Consider the following 22,080-nt stretch of genomic DNA (forward strand, 5'->3'; position numbering starts at 1 on the left):
TTATATTGTACAATTATCTTTCTTAGGTTTTGGGCCTTATTTTTATAAGATTTCCACCAAGATGCCTGAAGAGGTTTCCTCTTCATAACAATTTTTAATCTTGTCTTTGTTTTTCAGTTTTGAATTTTCTATTGCATGGGTACATTTTTTTTTCCTTTCTGTCTTTTACTGCCATCTAGACTGTTTTTCTATGTTCTTCCTAGTCTCATCTTTTGTATTTTCATATTATTTACTTTTAAGTCTCACTTGTTCCCTCTCTCCATATTGAAATTACTCAATGGTAGCCTTAAAAGTGGGGTGAAAGAATGATAGAAATAGTTCAAGAGCTGGAGAAAGTTACAGTGGGAAGAAGGCAGAGTCACTGACATGATTACAGTTTTCAAACTTCTTTGATTACTCCTAGAGCAGATCGTGGCTACAAACCAGAACATTTTTAAGAGGCTGGTAATTTCAGAGTATAGAGGGGCTTGATTTGGAACAAAAAATCTTCCTTAAGGTGAAAGCTGAAACTAGAGAAATTTAAATTGTAGATGAAGCACAACTTCTGGAACCATCTTCCAGAGAAAATACTTGTTTTCTCCCACCTTCAGATTGAAAGTGACTGCCTTCTAGTATTCTGCTAAAAGGAAAATCTGCTACATACAGTAATTGCTTTTGCTGGAACTTGTGTTATCGATGAACTTCAGTGAGTAGTTACATACAGTAGATCAGAACACATTCACTACATTCTTGTATAAAAAGGGGAAAGATGACTAAATTTATTACTAGGGATGAAACAAATTGCATTTGTGGTGTAAATTACCTTTCTTGGAAGGAGCAGCTTGAGTTTCCTGCTGTGTCTGTAGACACAAACATCCTCTTTCAATGGTATAAAATGTGTGGTGACAAAAAAACTGATTAAACCACCTCACCAGCGTGCAGCTACTCTGCCCTAAAGCTTCTCTGACTATATGTCATGACTGTGAGCACATAAAGGAAGCTAGGGGGATGTGTTGTTGTTTTTTGGTGTTATTTTCTCCAGAAAAGAAAACAACACAGTAATGTCAATATTCAGACTGGAAATATCATGACTGGAATCATTTTTTGAAGAATGCTGTGAGTCTGGTTCAAGATTTAATCTTTGAGTTTGGGGATTCAAGGAAAATCCATAACTTTTATCCTAAATGAACTTTTAATAAAGTAGCAATAGCCCTGGAGGCCAGATTACTTAATCTTTACAATGTGTGCACATTAATATTTTTCTTACATTCATTAAATGAAAATGTTGTACTAATGTGTAAATATGTGTTTTTTAAAAAATATTTACAGCCTTCATGAATATTCATAGAAGTGATTTTTAACTGTCATCAAGTTTAGAAATGTGGATGTTTGCATCTTTATGCAGGGATTCTTGGTAGCCACTTATGGACAAAGATTTAGTAAATGAAAAATAGAATAAAAGTCATTTAGAAAAGGACTTCTATTTAAAAACTGCATTTAAAATCAGTTTAGTTCGGAAAGTCATTGCACGTTTCTACTTTCTACATTGTTAGGCTTCTTTTTTTCTCTCAACGTTGGATTCTTTTCATCTGGCATGTTTTATGGCTAGCATACACAACTGTGAAGATCACGTTTTAAATCTCCATTCAACTATGACTCTGTCTCTCCTTATATCTCCTGCTCCTTCCGCCTATACACACGTGTATCTACATGTGCGTGTATACAAACTATATTGATTAAAACTTTTCCAGGGATTCTGAGCACCTCATATGCATTTCATTATTAAGGACAGTGGGTTTTTTGCTTCGTAGGATGATTTTTTTTCCAAGGCACCTAAAGTGTTTGCATACACACTTATATCCTTTTGAGAAGCCTTTCTTGAAAATTCAAGCTGTATGTGTAGGTAGTATGAATAAAAGTTATGAAAGCATATAAAACTAGACCTGCATAACTGGATTGGAAGAGATCACGTATTGCATTACTTAGGGTAAATCTACTGTATCTACTGTGATTCCTGGTAATTCTTTGTCGTCTTTCTTAAGTATTTCCAGAGTAGAAATTTCAGCATTTTCCTCAGTTATGATTTCCTGGACTGCACCATTCAATACTGCGCGTAAAGTCTGTTAATTTTGTCCCGTGTGCTGAGAATACGGCAGGCTCCTTTTCCTCTGCAATAAGGTCTTATCCATCATGCTTTTCAGTTTTCTCTTTTTTAGACTGAAAAAGCTGTTTCTTCCGGTCTTTTTTTCATATTGTTTTGTGTAACCTTCACTTGTTCTATAGATTGAACACCTTTCTACTAGTTTGAAACTGATGTTTGTTTGGGTTTTTTTGCCCCAAAACTGTAGTTGGTGTTTCATCTGAGCCTGGTCACGAATTTCTTCAAAACCTCTTCCTTTGTTCTGTTTTTACAATCGGCTTAAATGTAGTAACGCTCATTTGAATAGCATCTGGTTTCTCAGGATTCCTGTTATCTATTACCTTCTTAAAATCTTATTCCAATTGCCATAATCATGAGTTTTTTTGAAGAGGTGAAGATGATTTCAGATTGTTTGATGATGGTCATATTTGCTGATGTGGATTTTGTGATTTGGCCAAGTTGTATTCCTACAAAGTATGTTCTTACTTTGCTTTTGAGGAACCACTGGTTGCCTTGTGGTCCTTCTCTTGTAGTCTTTGTCTGCCTTGTGTTTGTAGAGGATTCCTTCTTACAAGTCTTCAGCTTTTGTTTAGTGTTCTTGAACCCTTTATTCTTCCAAAGATTTAGTAAATTTTAATTCACTCAGGTTCTTAACCTTCCTCTTCTCAAACAGCTCCAGTTGGAAGAAGGCTTCAGTGCTTTTTTTTTTTTTTTTTTCCCTACTTACAATATTAAAAAAAAAAAAATGCTGCACAAATTGTCTGTGTGAAAGTATCATTTATGTAGTTGTTTTCATATTATCGTTAATCTTGTTCTGAATGCTACTTTTAGTCACCTGTTTACTTACCTCTTCCTGATTTCATGTTTCAGTGAATGGTAATGTGCAAGCTATTCTGCTGTTTAGTGAGAAATTTTGTGTTCTGAAGACCATAGGTCTTCCTTTATCTGAAAGCATATCCAATTTAAAAGATTGATAGATGTAATACTCAATTATATTCTACCAACTTTGATGACAATTCTGCCTTGTTCTTTTGAATAGAAGGAACAAGCTATAGCAGATAATTAGAGAAACCTGGAGGCATCCTGCGTTGAGGTCTTAAATGTGTTGTGTTTGAGTGACTGAAAAATCCATCCCCATCCCATAGAATACACATGCTTGAGTTAAAAAAGGAAAATTAACTCCACAGATTTATCACTTAATGTTTCATCCCGAAGTCATATTTCAAATTTTTATTTACAAACATTTTAAAACATAGCTTAAAGTGAAAGTGCCAATTCTGATAGGGTTTTGTCTCTGTGTGTGGTACTGTAGGAAAGAAAATTGAGAGATGCATTGACCTGAAATCTGTTGCTGGTAATTTAACAAAAAACCTCAAAAGAGTGGTTTTGTGCTACTGATGGGAACCAAATCATACTGAGCTCTATTGTTCTGCTCATGGAAAGCTGTTCTACTCAGAATAATTTGAACCGAGCATGTCAATTTACCTTGTACTTATTCCAGCATTTGAAGGATGATGTACTGTGACCCAGACCACCTAAACAAGAAACAATGCCAGTATGGTTATAAATTCAATCTGTATCCCTCCTTATGAATATGAAATAGTTGACAAAAATTTGCTCTCTTATCCCTTTAGTCAAATGCACTGCAGTAAATAAAAGTAGAGAGAGAATTCTTACTCTGTGCAGTAAAAATGGAGAAAAGTAATTCAGGCTTGTAAGCCATAAGATGAATATGTAAAGGGTGGGGTAGGAAAAAAACAATTGATGTCTGGGTGGAAGCACAATTGTAGCACAGCTTGTCAATATTCTCTACTAATTAACATTTTGGTTGCATCAGTGAAAGGACTTTTCAGTTATTACTCATTTCCTATTCAATTACAAAACCGTGTGTTTGTTTGGATGGAAGAAGTGTGCTATTAGCAGAGTAAATGAGGGGACACAAGATAAATAACCAAAAGTAGACATTGATTTTTTTGCATTTCTGATGTGACAGTATTTTTCCAGAATGTTTTCCATAGTCATTGTTGTCTTGTGTACCTATTCGTATTCCCAGTTGAAGTTTCTATTCACTTTCTCTTCTGGACTGATACCAAAGTTCCTGAAGTTCCACTTAGCTATTTCACTGCCTATGTTTTCTTGTTGTCTTCAGTAATACTGAGCACTTGTTTTTCTCTTAGGAAATTAAATATTCCTATACTCAGTAGAATTTCTAATTGCACAAACATTGAATCCATCTTTTGAAAAATTAATCCAACTCCATTATGAATCACAATTTCCTGAGGGAATATTTCCTGAGGGAATGTGATGACCATTTTATAGCAGGTCTCCTCCTGTTAGTAAGTCATTCTTAATTTGACTGAGAGTGTAAGTGGCTTCCTTTCAAAAATGGAAGGTGGCTGACTCTTTAAAGAAACAAAAACAGAAAAACCCCACAGATTCTGGTGTCGTCTTCAACTCTTTCTGAATTTTTGAGGTGTGAAGACAAGCATAATTTTCTATTTTATCAAACCCTTAAAAAATGAATAGTAAACGTGATCATCCAATTTACTGAGTGCTATGAGTCCAATTTACTGAGTCCTGATAAATAGTGCAAAGTCAAGCAAAGCAGCTTTGCTGTGAGGCAATTATTCTAAAGCACAGTCGAAGCAAAGAAATCCATTGCCTCGATTTGTACCTCAGAGCCTTACATCCTCACAGCTGATCAGATGCTTTATACACCTTGTCTTTCCATCATAAAACCTAAACTGTTCAAATCAGATGCACTAGCTATATTTCTGGCCTTGGCACTTTTTCTGCTGCTTGGTTATGTAAGGAATTTAAGGGATTTTTTTTTCTGCGCAAGCTACTAATTGAGCTGGCCCATCACATTTGTTGAACTTGGACTTCACAAAAGAACCATTCACAAATGATATGGGCCTCTTTTCCTCACACATACTGTTCAATTTCAACAACAGCTGAGAAGGTGGAAAAGAAAACAGAAGATATGAGAGCTTTGAGCAGAGATGGAATTAATGTGTAAAATCTTTCTGACAGAACAGATCTGTATGCCTGAAGGTTCTTCAAAAGTATCAGGTACTGAAGTAGGTGGAGTGATATGCCCCATGCCATCAGCCATCCCAACTGCTCACCCAAAAAACTCTGAGAGGATAATTATAGACCAGTACCGTGCACACTGGTTATTTTTCATGTTCATAGTAACCATAGGACGGTACCTCCTTTTTTTTTTTTCTTTTATTTTATATTTTTATTTTGTTATCTGTCCTTTTAAAATGCATCTAAGTTGCACAGTTAAGAAAAAAAAAAAAGTTTCAGTAACCTAGTGAGGTCTGTGAATAGAAATAATTTTAGGGATGGTCCTGCAGAAATATATCCAGGTCCAGAACTTGGCTGGATATGCATTTATGTTCTGTATAGCTTTCAGAGTTGGTCCGTGAGAACTAGTTTACTGGTTTACTGCTTGTGATTTGTCAGTGAAAGTCTGAATTTTGGCCTTACGAATACACTTGCAGTTTGCATTGTGATCAGAACTTCGAGTAAAACTGTGGACCTGCTGAATGCTGATTGCCAGCCTTTTCATCGGTGTCAGCAGAATCAGATTTTTAGACGTTACATTCTATAGCCTACAGAAGTTTTTAATCATTTTCCCTAGTATTATTTAATGCACCACTTTTAGATTTTCTATAGCTTTTGTGAAACATAGCTGCATAAAATATATAACTGCTTGTCCTCAGGGCTTGGGAAAGTCTATTTTTCTTTCTTTTTTTTCCTTTTCTTGGCAGGGGCTAGCAGGTTGCTTTTGGTCCTGTATCTTTTCATTTTCTCCTTTTTTTTTTTTCCCCTCTACATGGTGGTGAAAGGGAGCCCTAGAATAACTAAGCCAAAAAGTTACCTTTATACTGTTATTGATTTGTAGACATGGATTTGAAAAGAACACTGACTCCATCGTTTCAAATACATTTGCACACTCTTGGCAATTACAACTGTAGTCACTCAGAATATTTTGTTTGACAGAACATGAAATGATGCTTTTGTGCAGAAGGCAGTATTTCTACAATTAACGCGTTTTTAACTAAACAGGAATATCGTGCATTTCAGTATAGGAACCGAGGCATTTAAATTTCATCTTTAGATCTGAATAATTAACTCACTGGCAGTACCGAAAATTAACCCACGTTAAATTTATCTTTATTGTTTAGGTTCAAATCTAAATAAATGGCAATTTGCTTCAATTTATTTTATCCTGCTATATTCTGATGTTTCTAAGTGTGTCTGGCTTTCGTGTGTGGTGTTTTTTTGTATGTATGCTTAGGGGTTTTTTGATACTGTTTTGCTTTTGTTTTGTTCCAATTTTGAATAGATTCTAGGCGATTTTCTGAATGCAGTTAATTCTCCACATTCAAAACTGAGGTTGTGATAATTCATGGTGATTGTCTTAAGAAAAAAACTGGGGGGTTTCTTTGATACAAAGAGGTCTGCTAAGGATCTTGTATGTGAAAGGACTGTTGAGCTTCCTGACACTCATTGATGGAGGCTAAAATTGGTGGAGGCTACTTTACATAATCATCTTGGGGTTCCATAAGATAAATAGTAGCTTTTAATTGATAGTTCCTCTCACCTTCCCATCACTTTTTCCCCTCAAAATTCTCTAAAAATCAGATTCTTCATCAGATTTAAGAAGAAAAAATCGTGAAATAGCATTGCTAGTGATAACCTTGTAATTGTAAATAATCATCTGCATTGACTGAGTCTGTCAGGGCAAGACACTTATGTCTAGATATAGGTAATGTTTTACACAGAGGACAGAGTATTTGCATTTTGTGAAGGCTGAAGGAGTGCCTGCACTGACAATTGAACCTTTTATTTATGTTTTCCCACCACAAGTTGTTATGCAGCTGTCATAAGAACTCTTACCAAATGGCTTCAGAATGGCCTTGAGGTGACCTACAGAGACCACCTTTTTGCTAAAAGGAAGCATATTTTTCATTTCCAAGTCAGTCTTGCTTTTTTTTCTGAGAGCGGGAAGTGCTTATGTTGCCTTTTATAGCAGTATTCAGTTATCTGTGATGGTTTTATGATATAAACTGTCCATTAAGGAACTGACCTAGCAGCTCATTTCAGTCTGGCCTCAGAGAAAAAAAAGATGATGTTTAATCCACTTAACCACTTGACCATGTCACAGTCTGTTTATCATATGATAGCGTATACGAGCCAAATTCAAATCTGCTGGTTCAGGTAATTCTTGGATTCCAAGTTTAAGAAATCTTTGTGATGTATTATAAGGCAGTTATTGTACACCTGACTGCCATGGAAGTTGCTCTCTTTCAATAGATACGCACTCATAGCAACGCAGGCCATCGTGTGTATGTGTGATACACTGGATCTACTGTTTCCCATATCAGACAAATGTTATAAGCTTTACGCAGGCTGAGCTTGGTAGTGTAATTTGGCTCCAGTGTAAGAGGCTTAAAACATGAAGCTTAAAAAATAAGGTACAGGGAAGACGTTCAGAATGCAGTAGGAGAATTGTGCATAGCCTCTTCCTTCTGTGTACTACGTGTAGCAGCAGTCTCATTCAAAACAGCACCTACCTTTCTTGTTTTAAAAAATCCGAGAAGTGGATTATAGTATTTGCACTGTACCTTACCCTTGACATTAATGAGACCATCTTTAAAATATATCTTTTGCTTTAGCCAACTAAAATGGTGTTGGAAGTGTGATATAAAATTAGAGAAATTTTCACTAAATAGTTTTTATTTTTTATTTCATTCATTTTCAGCGTGTTGTGATTCATCAGAAATTAGCTAATCATGAGAGGCAGAGGTCTTGGCATTTTAAAAAAATGACAGATAAATGAACAGATGTATGAAGTCTATTGTCTCTAAATAAATAACATTCACGTAAGCAGATTTTTTTTTTAAGTTTTCTTTTTCTTAAATTGTTAGTTGATGGCTAAGGTGTGTTACGTGACAGTTTGGTTTGCCTCTGAAGAAGTTTGTAAGAGCTTGGGAAAAAATATCTTGAACATTACCATATCATATTCTTTAACTCCTTACAGTTTTGGAGTAACTATACTCCAAAAGGAGGAAAAAAGTCATGCTCAAAGACACGTACATCTCCTTAAAGAGTAAGCAACACTTGTGTTAACTGGTGACAACTTAAGACTTCACAATGGTATCTTGTTAATATTTTGGTCAAATTGAATCCAAATCTTACAGCTTCATTTTGGAATCAATTTGTTAATAATTTTTTTTGGACAAAGTTTATATACCGTGTCTCTTGAAATCTGCATACTTGAGTTTTCTAGCAAAAGCCATTTGGGATTTTTATGCTGATGGTTGATACATTATGTTTATTGCTTTAGGAAATTTAGAGGAGAAAGGATGGTGTGCGGTGATAATGCAGTAATAGAAGTATGATGATATACGGCCTGGAGTTTTACAACTGTCTGAATGTAATTCCTGTGCTTATTGTTAGATGTATTTATTATAAATGTAACTGAACACAAGCTGCACGTAGACACAGAAAGCATATGGTCTTGGAAATTAATCATTGAATAAAGTAAGCAATATAATATAATTTTGGCAATATCAAAGACTATAAATAAAATCTTTAAATAAACATAGTTTAATATAGAAGAAATGTCACTGGTAGAACATTCTTTAACTGAACACCAACAAAAAGGTATGTTCTTTGAATTCTTCATAAATATGTACTTCATGTCTGAAGGTAAATAAAGCAGCAGTTATTCTCTTACTAAAGAGGGACTTGTATATCACTCATAGCATCAGTACAGTTCAGATGCATCTTCTGCACAGACACACGTGTGACCCTCAAAAGCTTTTTATCATCTTTTTGCATCTGTCTCGAATGTGGGCAGTGAGAGACTTTGGAAAGAACCACAACCATCACAGACGTATAAATTCAGAACTGAGTGGTAATTGGGCAAAGGCTTGAGAGGATTTCTCAGACTTTCTGTTGTTACCTGATCTCTGATCTGAAACTTGTACCTCTGCTGCCTTCTGGTTGCTAGGAGATCATCACACTGAAGTGTCCTTCTTAGAACTGTGTGTTTCAGAACAGAAACATTTAAAAGTACAACATTTAAATGTATGTTTTTCCAAAAAATATTAAGCCTCTCCAGAGAAATGGAAATAACTGGATTGACTACTTCATTGTTATTGAAAGGCCATCCAAGTAAATACTCGAATGCAAAAAGGCAGATTAGTTAACAGTGCTTTCTGGAAAATTACAGCAATTTTGTTCCCTTGCTTAGTTCTTTGGGAGTGGGGAAAGCAAACAAAAAAAAACACAGGAGGAAGTATTTTAAAAGATGGCGGGACCAGAGAATAGAAGAACTCTGATTTGTTGTTGGAGAGCAGACCACAGCTTTTTCCAATGATCTTTTACCCTCATTTTGAATTCAGTCATTAGACTTACTTTTCCAGCTGGAGTAAAAGAATCAGTTCTACCAATATTGCATATTTGCTTTTATGGAAAGCAGTAAGAACCTGTTGACTTAAAACCTTGTTTGAAAGAGTGTTTGTCCATCACCAAATTGTTGATGTGAATTCTGAAATAAAGGGTTATTGCAAAAATTAGGAATACTCAAAATTTAAACAAATGCATGATAAGCCTGGAACTAAGCATCAGTGACTGTGAGTTGAAATGAATGTAAGTATTTCTGAGACAGACCTCAATGTCGATGATATGTTCCAATAATCAAAGTTTGTCTCATGGGGTGAAAAGAGTTGAGCAATGCTAAGGAAGAATTTTACTGTCAGAGCTGCCTTTAAAGATTCTTCTTTCTTCTTGGAATGTCATTTGACATTCCTTCTTGATTCTTCTTGGAATGTCATTTGAGCAGATCATTATCTTTAGACATCTTGTTTCAAAGGGCAGTTTAATGCAGCCCAAAACAAAATAAAAGGCAAGTTAAATGGGTGTAAAGCTGGTGCAACTCTATGAAGACTTAAAAGGCAAAAAAGATTTATGTAACAAGTAGTAGTAATATCCTTAATGTAGTGAATGTTTTTACATTTTCCATTAAGTAGTGATGCCAAAGTAAGCTTGCTGTTTGTAAGTCTGGGGTGGCTTCCTTATCACCTTTATGAAGAGTTGTAAGAGCAAAGATTACTCCTCACTGCTAATCTACCACCAGAGAAAAGCAATTAATAGATGAATACAGAAATGTTATTTATGCTGTTTTTCTGCTTGTCTCATTTGCTAAGATGTTACATGAGACTTATCTGAAGAATTATTCTGTTTTTTGTGTATATCCCAATAGTGTGCTGAACACCAGAGGATATGAATGTCATATTCACTTCTATGTCACAAGGGTCATTGCATGGCCTTGCAGCATAATATTGTTTATTGCTTGAGCTTTTTTTGTGGTGGTTTTATTTGTGAGGGGTTTTTTATTGTTTGTTTGTTTTATTTTTTGTTTTTCCTGGAGGATAAAGCAGTGCATGCTTCAAAGGCTTTTACTCAAAGTTCTGTCTCAAGAGAAAGCAGTGGTGTAACAGAAATTGATTGATCATGGGTTACATTGTATTTCTTTTTCATTCATCATCTAACTTCAGTATTCTATGTTTATGTCATTTAGAAGTCAGTTCAGTGTAGTTCTGTGAGCTGTAAGTGGTGCTAAATCTTTTCAGTGGGGCCATTAGAGAGAGCAGTATTTGCTTTTAACATACAAGGTTTTGAAAGATATTTTCTCTCAGTTTTTCCTTACCTTCCCCAAGAAATTGTCAGAGGTAAAAATGACCTAGTGAATCTCTCATGAATTTACTATGGCTGCTGTCCATGACCCAGCTGGTGAGAGGAATGATGGGGAGCAATATGTTGCCAGCATATCTTTCTTAACCACTTTTGGTATTGAGGTCTTCCTTTCCTAATCACTGCATAAGAAATCTTTATGACAATAATGTGAGCATATTTTTTACGTTTGATATTTTTCTCTCCTTCTTTGTGACAAGGCAAGGCCGTAACTTTGGATGGATGTTTTGGCACTAATTGTATACTAGTGTTACTGCTTTTTTTGTTGTGATTTTTTTTCTTTTTTTAACTCTTGGCGAATGGACAACTTTGCAGTTCTTTATGACTGCCAGCCTAATATAGCTGCCACCCCTGTTTTCATCAAGTACTGCAACCTTGGACCTCCTTTGTGTAGCTCTTTCTACTATTTCAATTTGGTGAAATGGGCTATTTAGTAGGTCACAGGAGGGGCCAAAGGCCTGATTTACTGGTGTGCTGAATAGTACAGAGAAAGGACCTCAGAAGAAAAAAAAAAAAAAAAAAGAAAAAGAAAAAGCTGCAAATGTTGACTTTAACAGCTGCTGTATCTTTTGTGTAGATTTCCTGTGGTTGTGCTTTGCCCAAGTTATACATGGAGTGGCACTTTTCTTTACTGCATATTCTACAATAGACCCTGGTGTTCAATAGGAAAGATACACCGAGGTTATGGCCTGTGTAGCACAGATAGTGAAAAAGGTCTTGTGGAAAATCTTTCATTTTCAGAAATATCCACTATGGACAAATGGAATCCAGCCAAATTTTGGATTCGAGGATTTCTAGTGGAGCTTAGGAGTAGAGATAATACTGATAATTTATGAAGAACTTTCATTGCTAAGGTTTTTAATAATTTATTTAATATTTATTATTTTCGAAGTAACTTCATATATTGGGACATATTCTTTATGATCATCTGTTTTATCATTTCTGGCTTGTGACTGTTTTTCTAACAAGGAAGATAAGTTCATTTCACGTATTGATTTACTTAAAGGGATGCTAAACAATTAAACGCTGTTGTTTTCTATAAATGAAACTAAAATATTCATCCACCAATTAATAATCTGTAGTTTTCCTAGCCGATATATAGATATCCCTGAGGCTTACATATAGCATGCCCTGTATCGTTATATGTTCCACTTAGAATCATAACATTAAACAAACAAAAAGTAAAAATACCTAACAATTGTTTTATGCAATATCTAAGAAGACTGCTTTCATGTTTTAAATACATGAAACCCTGGCACATTGTGATACTCCAGAAAACATACCCCATGTGCTGAGGACATGTTCTATGTTTCTGAAGAAATGTGGCTTTTCATAGAATCTGTCAGGACAATAATTGTGAGAATAATAAAGTAATTGAAGATTATATTTTTGCACAGGTCTGATGAAGGCAGTTGTGTTTTAACAACCTAACAGATGCCCTAAAATGCAATTGCTTGAAGCAGCAAATGTGCCTTAATTAAAAATGTACAGCTGATTGTTACGTGGATTGTGAGAACATCTGCTAATACCTCAATAGATGCTATGTAACATCACCTCACACAGAGCTAGTGAAGTCTAAATCCTGCTTTTATCTTGGAGTTGGTTGATCAGAGTTTGGCTTGGACTGTTTGCATTTTAACTTTGCTGTCTTACAGTACTGGAAAACGTACTCAAGGCACCCAAGCATGTCCCAGGTATGGACTGCATCTCTTACATAAGTTGAGAGAATGAAAGATTACAAGTTTGCTCTGTATTTGATACAGCAGATGGGGTGTTATGCAAGTAGTTTCCCTATCTCTCTACTTGTTGTTCTTGTTAGTTATTATTTGGCAATTTTAAAAACAGCATTATTTTTCCCAGTTGTTCCTTGCCCATTAGACATCAGCTACTCTGGTGATCTGGAGCCATTACATACCCACAGCTGACTTTGTCTGTGGAAACCACTCATAAATGTGGGCAATTATGTGGAATTAATGTGGAGGCTGAGTGAATAATGGCTATGACACCCAGAATCCTCAGGAGTAGTTGTAGCAAACAGCTAAGCTAAATCAAATGCACAAAAGTGTACTCATTCCTGGTTTTTAGGTGCTTGCTTACTATGTCTAGCAGTGTAGAACATCTTGTATTAAGTCTTCAGTTTTTCAGCATACCTGTCACTTCTGTTAGCAGATCTAGCACTAGAGTTTGGGGATCCCTTTCCCAAGGTTACAGCACAAGTTTTTTTTCCTTTCCCATACTCTCACTGCACTTGCCACTTCTCCTTAGGCATGGGGGCTTCCCTTGATGACAGAGGACAGTCTTTACCTGAGAAAACTGTTCCTGTTTTTATGCCTTATTTGCAGTGCAGGTCAGTGATGGAGACTGGTTGCTATGGTTTTCTGTAGGTGAGGTGCTGTAGATGGGAAAACAGTATTTACAAATTACTTGTGCTGAGATTACGGCAGTTTTCTAGAGAGTGCGGAACAAAAGAAAAGGGAGTTGCATACAGTTGCCCTAGGGCTGTGGTTGTGTTGGCTGTTTGGTGTTTTGGGGGCTTAAAGTTATAGAGAATGCATAAACTATAACCTGGAGTTTGTTCAATTTATTCCTGATGATTTACCAAGATTTTAATTATTTACTTGTCTAATTGTGTTTTGTATGATGGATCTTCAGCTTAGTTCTCTCAGTAATAGAGAGAACCCTAGTCTAAAATAACTATAAACATCACCAGAAACAACTGTTTCAATATGAACAAGGAAATGCAAATGGCTTTATGGAGGTCACTCATCTGGACATTTTTCCAGAATGTTTCTTCTTAATGTTTACTGAATATTTAATGATGCTTATTACAGACACAGTGCTCCTCTACACAATTATTTAAACGTGAGTAGTGTTTCTTGAAGATGTAGGAATACAATAGCAATATAAAAGATTTGGTGTTATATGCTCATCAAATAATGAAACTTTATTTTTCTGGACTGTAAGCAATTCAATTATTTTGTTTCTGGAATAAATTAAGTGAAGCTTACTGAGTCCAAGCAGCCCTTGTTTCTAGGGAATTGTAGTTCAATTTCATTTTTAATTAGATTGAACGTTGTGAATTTCTTAGCAGTGGTAAGCAAGATCTGGCAATAAAATATGCACTCAATTTCTATTAAAGGTTCCTAAAGACTAGTGCAGTGAACGGGCAGTATATCTGGTTTATGTTTAATTGTCCAAGTACCCTGTTGTGGAAAAATCCTTTTTTAAAAGCATCTGATGTTTAACAAATGACTTTTCTTTGATAAAACTGTATTGAAGATGAGTAGACAGCAAAAGGAGAAAGTATGGGACAACGCAGCCAGTTCATAATAAGCTTAATAGCACATTCAAGACCATGTTGTTAGAAATGCTGCTGTGCAAGAACAGCAAAACAAACTACTTCTGGGTTCAGAGATTTTGGGGGGCTTGGGGAAATTTTCAAGAGGCTTTTCCTTAGCTGTGACATCTGTCTTAAAGGCTAGCATACAGCAAGGGGAACTGTGACTTGAATTTATGCATTAACGTTTGGAAACTCTCAATCTGCCAATTTATAATACCTATACTTTATTCAACATCTTGATCCTTTTGTTGGTGTTGGAGGCTATCCCATCTTAGTGCCATCAGAGCTGCTGTTCTTTGCATGCGTACCATGATTGCAAATGCTGCTTGCCAGTCTTCATTTTCTTTTGTTTCCTTTTCCTTTTCATTTGCTCCTAGCATATTACACATGTTCATACAGTGTGTCCAGGCTACTATGCAAAATGGGTGTGCTCAGGAGTGAGGCTGTTAGACTGCTCTTGAATGCGGCATAGCGCAGAGGAAGTTTATGACTCCTTGGTGAATGGCATCTGGAGATATGAGGTAGAATTTCCAGCAGGGATTCAGGCCAGCAACATTAGAACATATGGGATATGTTAGAATATGTTCTTGTGGTTGTATTTTGGGTTGTGTCTGTTTTGCCTCAGATGATGAAATGGGTCAGCTCTACATACAGTAATGGATAACTGCTATGTGAAAGATATCTCGCAAATCATTTTTAGATATAAAAATGATAACATTCTGAAAATGTTGAATGACGGTTTCAATTTGGAAAGTGATGACTAAAAATGTCTTAGATGTCAGATTCTTTCCACACAGAATGGCAATTCATATTATCATGCCTTTGACAGCAAGTACATTAAAGTTTTAAGGTCTTGCCGCAATGCAAAGCATCACGATTTTGTATTGTTCATGTCTGTGGCAATGTATTTTAGTAACACTTTTGTTTAATTCTAGTGCAGTACATTTCCTACATTCAAAAACCTTTATGGGAGTAGCCTGTCATTTATGAGATCCTGTTGCTTGCATTTTAAGCTCTTTGCAGTTCTTTTTTTGCAGCTGAATTCTTTTCCCAGTCCTGTTAGTTCAATATAGGAATAGTGTCATTTCTTAGACAAGGGCAGTGTTGGAGCTGAACTGCAAAAGCAGATTTCTTTTCATCATCCCCGTGGAGTCAGCCATTAAACTGGTAATGTCCTCCATCTCATTTACTGTCTTAATGCCGTACCTTGAGGATGGATCAGTGAAAGCTGAAATGCGTTCAAATAGTATTTTGCCACTAAATTCTTTTCACCATTTCGTAGACCTCTGTGATAGAAAATGTAGGCACGATTAAACAATGAGTAGTATTCAAAAAGAAAGCTGAGGCCGAAGTGGACCTTTGCTTCCTTTCTTGTTAGAAATCTGGAATTTAGAAGAGTTGTACAAAAATGTAGATGTGTATCTATTTATTTTTCTGCTGTGAGTCTTGATTGCGTCTCCCATGTAGCCTGTATTATCATAGGTAATTGAGAGGACATTGGCATCTAATTAAATCTGCAGTATGTGAAGTTGTATTTTTCTTCTCAAGTAATCTGTTTCAGAAATAGAAATGCATTGTGTCAGTGAGGTCTTCCAAGAGTTTAAATAGTCCTTTACCCTTGCCTGGTAATTTTACATGCTGCCAATTAGCAAAATGAGATGGGATTTCCTTTCAGAGCCTCATGATTTTAATTGGAACTTCAGTACAGAAGAATAATTAATAACTTGTAGCCTGTCCAGCTAGTAAAGCTGTGTCTCAGATTAATGAACCATGTATTTTGCACATTGGTCTGTGAATTGAAAAATGGACTAGTTAAAAACTGGTTAGTTATTTCTGTAATTAATGTTGATTATTGCACGGAAGTATAATGGCAATTGGAGATGAAGCTCCTGCTATTCATAATACTTATGAGTATATGTGATTTTAAATGGAGAGCATTTGGTCAACTTCAGGAAAAATAAAAGCCTATGGGTTAGGTTATTTGGGTGCTCACACAGATTAAAGCCAAGAAATGCTAACTTCTTTTTTCATTTGATGCATGTTCTTCTCCTTCACTTACTGAAGGACCTATCAAATATTGGAAACTCCTGAGTTACTGAATACGATACAATTGTCTTACTCCAATTATAAACACTGTACTCCAAATATAAACATGATGATGAGCGTACTCTAAAATAGAGAGCTGTGCTTGTAACATATGCCAAAGATAACTATGTTGATCTGTCAGAATTTTATTTCACAGTATAAAACGTGACTTTCAGTTTTCTAAAAATTCCTACAAACTGTTTTGCCTCCCATGTTTTGCACATTCTCTCATTCCCTACCTGTTAATTTTTGTGTAGAAATCTCTTCCACTAGAAATCTTTATCTTCTGTAATGCGTAATGAGTGCATATATGTTGTTTTTCATATTTCTTTGTTGTTTTCTCTTAATCAGAAGTAAGATTATATAATGTGTACTGCATTGCAGTACTAATTATTTTTTCCACTTTATTTTTTATGTTTGCACGCATGCTCACATACTGTGCCTTTGAATGTAAAACCACTTTCTGTGAGTGTTTTTGTGTTGACTACCCTGAATAATAGTGAAAAGGAGATTACGCCTTTATGCCTGTAATTAATACATAAGCAGGAGTATCATTTAGGTTTTTTATTTTATGAATGTGTTACATCCACATTTTATTATGTTAACAATAAATGGACTTGTAATAAATAATGCAATTTTGAATCTAGCTTTAGATAGAGGAAACCTGAAGCTTTCAAATTTTTACATAAATTGAGAGTTTGGGAATATAATTTTCAAAGTACTAACACGAGTGACAGTCTCCCAGTGTATGGTTGTAATTCCTTCAGTTCTGACTTACACGGGAGCCTCTTTCAGAGACATTCTGAGAGTACAGTAGAAAGGCCTTCAGAAGTATGTGAATAGTTTTAATGTAGAGCCTAATACTGTTAATATAAGCATCTATGTACATTGGTGAGGATACAGGCAATGCATACTCTTCCAATAAGATAAACTGTGCGCACATGAATGTTTTAAAGATGGGAACTGCTTTTTTTTTTAGCATGGTGTGCTAAATGTCCTTTTGAAATATAGACTTTTAAATTCTGTTAGAATAGTAATGAAAATACATGAGAACTAGATAAGAGAAACCTCTAGATACTAGTTAGCAAAAAATGTATATTGTTTTAATTGCTGATACTTTTTTAACCACTGTGTAATGATTGAAAACCTGTAGGCTTACAATAACTATTAACATAGTTGAAAGCAGAACTAGATTTAACAAGAAAATGTCAGTGGATTGTTTTGAACCACACTGGGAAATGTAGCAGAAGGAACCAATTGTAAAATCAAGAGATCTGGTTCATTTTTCTGTTGCTAGTTTAATTTATCACATGCTGAAAACCTCATCAATGTATATATAAGCTTCAAAGTGCACTTGAGAGATGTTGTATTTAATGAGTTCTTAATGCATCACACTGAAGTTCTGTGTAGAACAGCTTTCCTTGGTAGATTTGTTCCTGCATCAGGTCATTGCAGTAACCCATCGATTTACTAGTGTATGTGCTAGCTTCAGATAGGAGAACGCATTAATGTCAGCCATGTGGGGTAGTGGCACCCTGCTTCTTGCATCTTTATCCAGCAGAGTCATGTCCAACTATTTGATTTTTTTTTTTTTTTAACCTATCTGCCAGTACCTTTGTGGCCAAATCCCAATGGTAAAGCTTGCCTCAAGAGTGCAGTACAGACCTGATCTTTGTTACCTACATGCCAATATAGGACTAGAGATGAATGAAAGAATACTGGATATGGATGTATAAAAGGAAAAGGCAACAGTTATTTTCAGTCCTGACTGTTCATTTATCTATGATGCATCTTCCTCCTGTGTATCATTTGTCAGACCTAACAGTAGCCATTTGCAAAGTCATCAGTGGAGCCTAGTGAGTAGTAAGATAATCCTTAAAAGCTGGAATTACTTCTGTCTGAAGAATTAATGGAGTTCTGTGCCGTTGTTGTAATCTTCAGTCAGTTCAAAATATGCAGAGCATTACACAGAAAATTCATTTTGTAGCATGGAGATATTTCCACATCACAATTCAGTTTCACCCAATTCACAACAAAATCTATTTATTTTTCAGTTCTCTGTTAAAGGGAAAGTTTGAATTTTTTTCAGTCAAAATTGATCTTTATAAACTGCTTTAAGCTCTGGTGGGTGCTTAGATGCTTTCATCCTTGACTCTGGGGAGGTTTTCCTGATTGGCTACCCCAGATCTATAGATTCTTTGGAAGGCTAATTACCATCACCACTCACGCTGAGGTGTTCTAATGAAACGGAATAAAAGCTCTCTGTCTGACAGGAGGCAGCCTCCAAGGCTTGGGTATGCTAGACTATTTTATTTTTTTAATGAACAGTAAACTCCTGATATTTTCTCTCTTTACTGGAGAATAACTGTATCTCAAAATCCTATGCAAGTCTGATGTCAGTGTCCTTGAAGATACATGTCGTTGAAGAGGTAAACTAACCGGAAATGTCGTACTGCTAATAGTATGGGAAATCAAGAAAAGATGCTCACTAGTCATTATGGAGATTAGTTTCAACACCAAGGAATTTTCAAGATCATGTTTGTAACACATGAAAATACGTAAGGTTTCTAAGTCTAAGCAAGCGTCCAGGGAGTAGAGAGAAAGTTGACTCCACTCACATTTCTTTTTAAATCTTGCCTAGTCGAGCCTCATCTGAATATAATCTCCAGCTCACCAAACTTGTTTGGCAGTGTCGCAGTAAGAGAGGTAAAAATCTAACAGTTGCAAATCTCAAATGTGATCATCAGTGCTGTTTCCTCAACGTTACGTCATTCTTAAGAATTCTTGATGTCGTTAGCCTTTGAAAATATTTTTACATGAATTGGGAAACTTGATGAATCAGTCTTGTTGGCTTTTGATTTTGTCCTTTCAAAGGATAGCTGCTTTATTTATATGACAAGCATTTTAGGATGGCATCTGTCTTTAATCTGCTTGTGCAGATATTGGAGTGAGAGCCTGATGAATATAGTGCCCCTATCCCAAAAGTAATTAAAGTAATAACATTTTCTAATATTTTCTCTTAATAGTTACTCCTGTTTTCTCTCCTCAGCTTTCTTTGTTAGAAGACGCAGGGTTTGGTGGTGTTCTTCTTTATGTCGATCCTTGTGATTTACCAAAGACTACAGATCTTGCTGATAAAGCTTTTATGGTTTCCTTGAATAGTGGAGGAGATCCATCGACACCTGGCTATGCCAGTATTGGTAAGTACTGCCTGAGACATATTCAGTTAATGGACATTTTAATTGTGCACAGATTCTAAGTATGGGAATTAAAACTCCAAATGAAATCTTACCTGAATGGAAACCTTTGATAAGGGAACATTGTGTAATGCAGCATGGCTCAAAAGTGCTTTGCTTCAAACTCTTGGCACGAAGTCTGCACTTCAAGTAATTTATTTGTTTCTGTTTTTATTGATATATTCACATAGTATACTATTTGTCTGCTTGTTTTTACTCTATAAAAAAGGAGCTATGAATTGTTTCTACAGTGATATCTCAGCAAGTTCTGTGGTGCTCGTTCCTATTGAAAGAAGTATTTTTCCCTTCGTTTTTCTTACTCTTTCATGTAGGGTTTCCATGATAATGGAAACATATGGTCAATAAGTGCAAGTTCAAAAGTCCAGTGTAATAAGAGATACACATTTTAAAAGATCTAAAAACAGCATTTACATCTCAGCACAATTATCACTTGAATTAAGATATTTTCTTTAAGTTGTATCTCAGTTCTGCCTGGATAGACTTTTACCTCAATGTTTATCTAAATAAATGTTCTTTAGAATTGAGGGGGAGGGGGAACCGGAAAAACTGATTTTTTTCAGAAATATTTAGTGTTTTTATTCAGTGTTTTTAAATGTTTAACAGTTTGGTGATTTTGTTGTTGTTGTTAGTTTGTTGGTTTTGTTGTGGTGTTTTTGAGTGGTTTTTAACCACTGCTAACAATAAGAAGATATAATTTATTTGACTGGTAATCACTACTTAAATTTCCCTTCTGGCAGTTTAGTGGCTGTATGTTGTCTGCTACCTGTTCAACTTTACAGTCTTTTTTTTTATTATTCTAACTATTGGGAAATGTATTCAGAAGAAGTCTATGAGTTTGTGACAAGGCTTTATCGAGAATATTTAATCCAGTTATTTGCTCAGACACCTCAAGTTTGACTTGAACTGGCACAAAATCGACTGATGCAATGCTGAGATACTTTAGGATTAGAATGGCAGAAAATAGAAATATTTGCCTGGTTGTCAAAGAAGGGTGTTAGCTATTCACAGCATGAATGCCTTGACAGCTCTGTAGGAAAGCAATTGCACATTTTCTTGGTGTCTCAGTGTACCTGACCTAGTCTTCTTAAAAGTGTCCTGGGAGTTAGGAAGGTAAATGTGACAGTCTTCAAGCATTATTCTTTGCTCATTTTGCAGAGCTACTTGAAAAATAGCTTTTTGTTTATCTACGTGCCTGACTCCTTAATGTTTTATTTACCCTACATGAATAGAAAAGCTAATTAAAACAGATATAGCAGCATGAAGATGCCACTTCAGTTTCTAAACACTTATGCGTTAGTTTGCTGTCAGTAAATTGTCTTAGTGACTGCATGCATCCTAGCCTGTACTGTGAGAAAAAGAAGGTTGATTACGTAGAAAATGATGATATCCTTATAAGTACATTATCAGTTTACCACTAGAACCCTTAACATGGCTTATCTGTGATTTTAAATCTCTGACTACTATTCACAAGCATGAATAGGCTGTCAGGTTCCTATAATCATTTATGTTTTGGTCATTGACTGCAATAATGTGCTGGAAAAAACTCGAAGGTACACTTGGAGAAGTTGTTTGTTGTTGTTTTTTTTTCAGTTATGTCACTGGAAGGTAGATCAAGTGGAAGTAAATTTGTCTTTTCTAGTGATGATTCACTGAATAAATTTTGTTAGAGGTAACGTAAGCCTGGGACAAATACAAATAATCTGGAGCACAGACTTTTGCCTGAAGGATGTGGTGGCCTGTGAGGTGGTTAAACAGACAACACGTAGTTTGAAAGTGCCAGATACCCAGGGCTGCCCACATGACTTCGATTCACAGAGTTTAACGTGCACTGCAAGAAATTTTATTGGAAGCTTCTGTTTAAGTTATTGGCACGCCTTTGATACCATCTGCAGTTCATGTATTGCCAAACTGTTACTATTCAATCCTGGGGACTGCTCTAACGCCATACTCCGCTTTATTAAAAGTAGCTAGTAATATAAGCATTAGTTGGTTGATGAGCTATTCTCTGTGATAACCATCATTTTACTAAATAATGATAGTAAATAAACAGTCCTGTGCTAGCTGAATAAAATGCATGAGACTTGTGTTTCTGTGCTTCTGCCTTCTGTTTCTCAAATTCTTGTAATCAGAAAACAATTTTTTTCTGTGACTTTTGGACTGTTTCAATCTTTTTTCCTAGAAAAAAAATCTTCAGGACATGATAAAACTTGGAGAAATCTCTACTTCAAGTTAAGAACGTTTTTAAATGGAGTTTGTTTAATAATTCTGAGAATACTTTGGACCTTCCATAGTTTAGATCAAACCTTCAATTTAGCGAAGATGAAATGCTATGCTGCTCCATCTGGATTATTTTAGGATGCACAGAAATAGCTTGATGGTGGCTTAGAGATTAATACTGCATATGAATTGAATGATTTCTTTGATCTCTGTTTGATAAACAGAAAACAATACTGATATGAAAAATCAAAAGAATTTATGTAAAAGATTCTGCAGCCTTGTTTGGT

The 22,080-nt window shown here is 35.6% G+C and overlaps 1 protein-coding gene across 2 annotated transcripts in view; it reads left to right on the top strand.

Moving 5' to 3' along the window:
- The window catches only part of NAALADL2 (N-acetylated alpha-linked acidic dipeptidase like 2), a 292,368-nt gene that overhangs the window by 150,125 nt on the left and 120,163 nt on the right, over positions 1-22,080 (top strand). For both annotated transcript variants that reach the window (XM_048954430.1, XM_048954429.1), the window contains exon 5: positions 19,369-19,519. In XM_048954430.1, the coding sequence (XP_048810387.1) occupies positions 19,369-19,519 (151 nt within the window). The remainder of the gene's footprint in view (positions 1-19,368; positions 19,520-22,080) is intronic.

The sequence above is a fragment of the Lagopus muta genome, chromosome 9 (genome assembly GCF_023343835.1).
Source record: "Lagopus muta isolate bLagMut1 chromosome 9, bLagMut1 primary, whole genome shotgun sequence".
NCBI classification, from domain to species: domain Eukaryota; kingdom Metazoa; phylum Chordata; class Aves; order Galliformes; family Phasianidae; genus Lagopus; species Lagopus muta.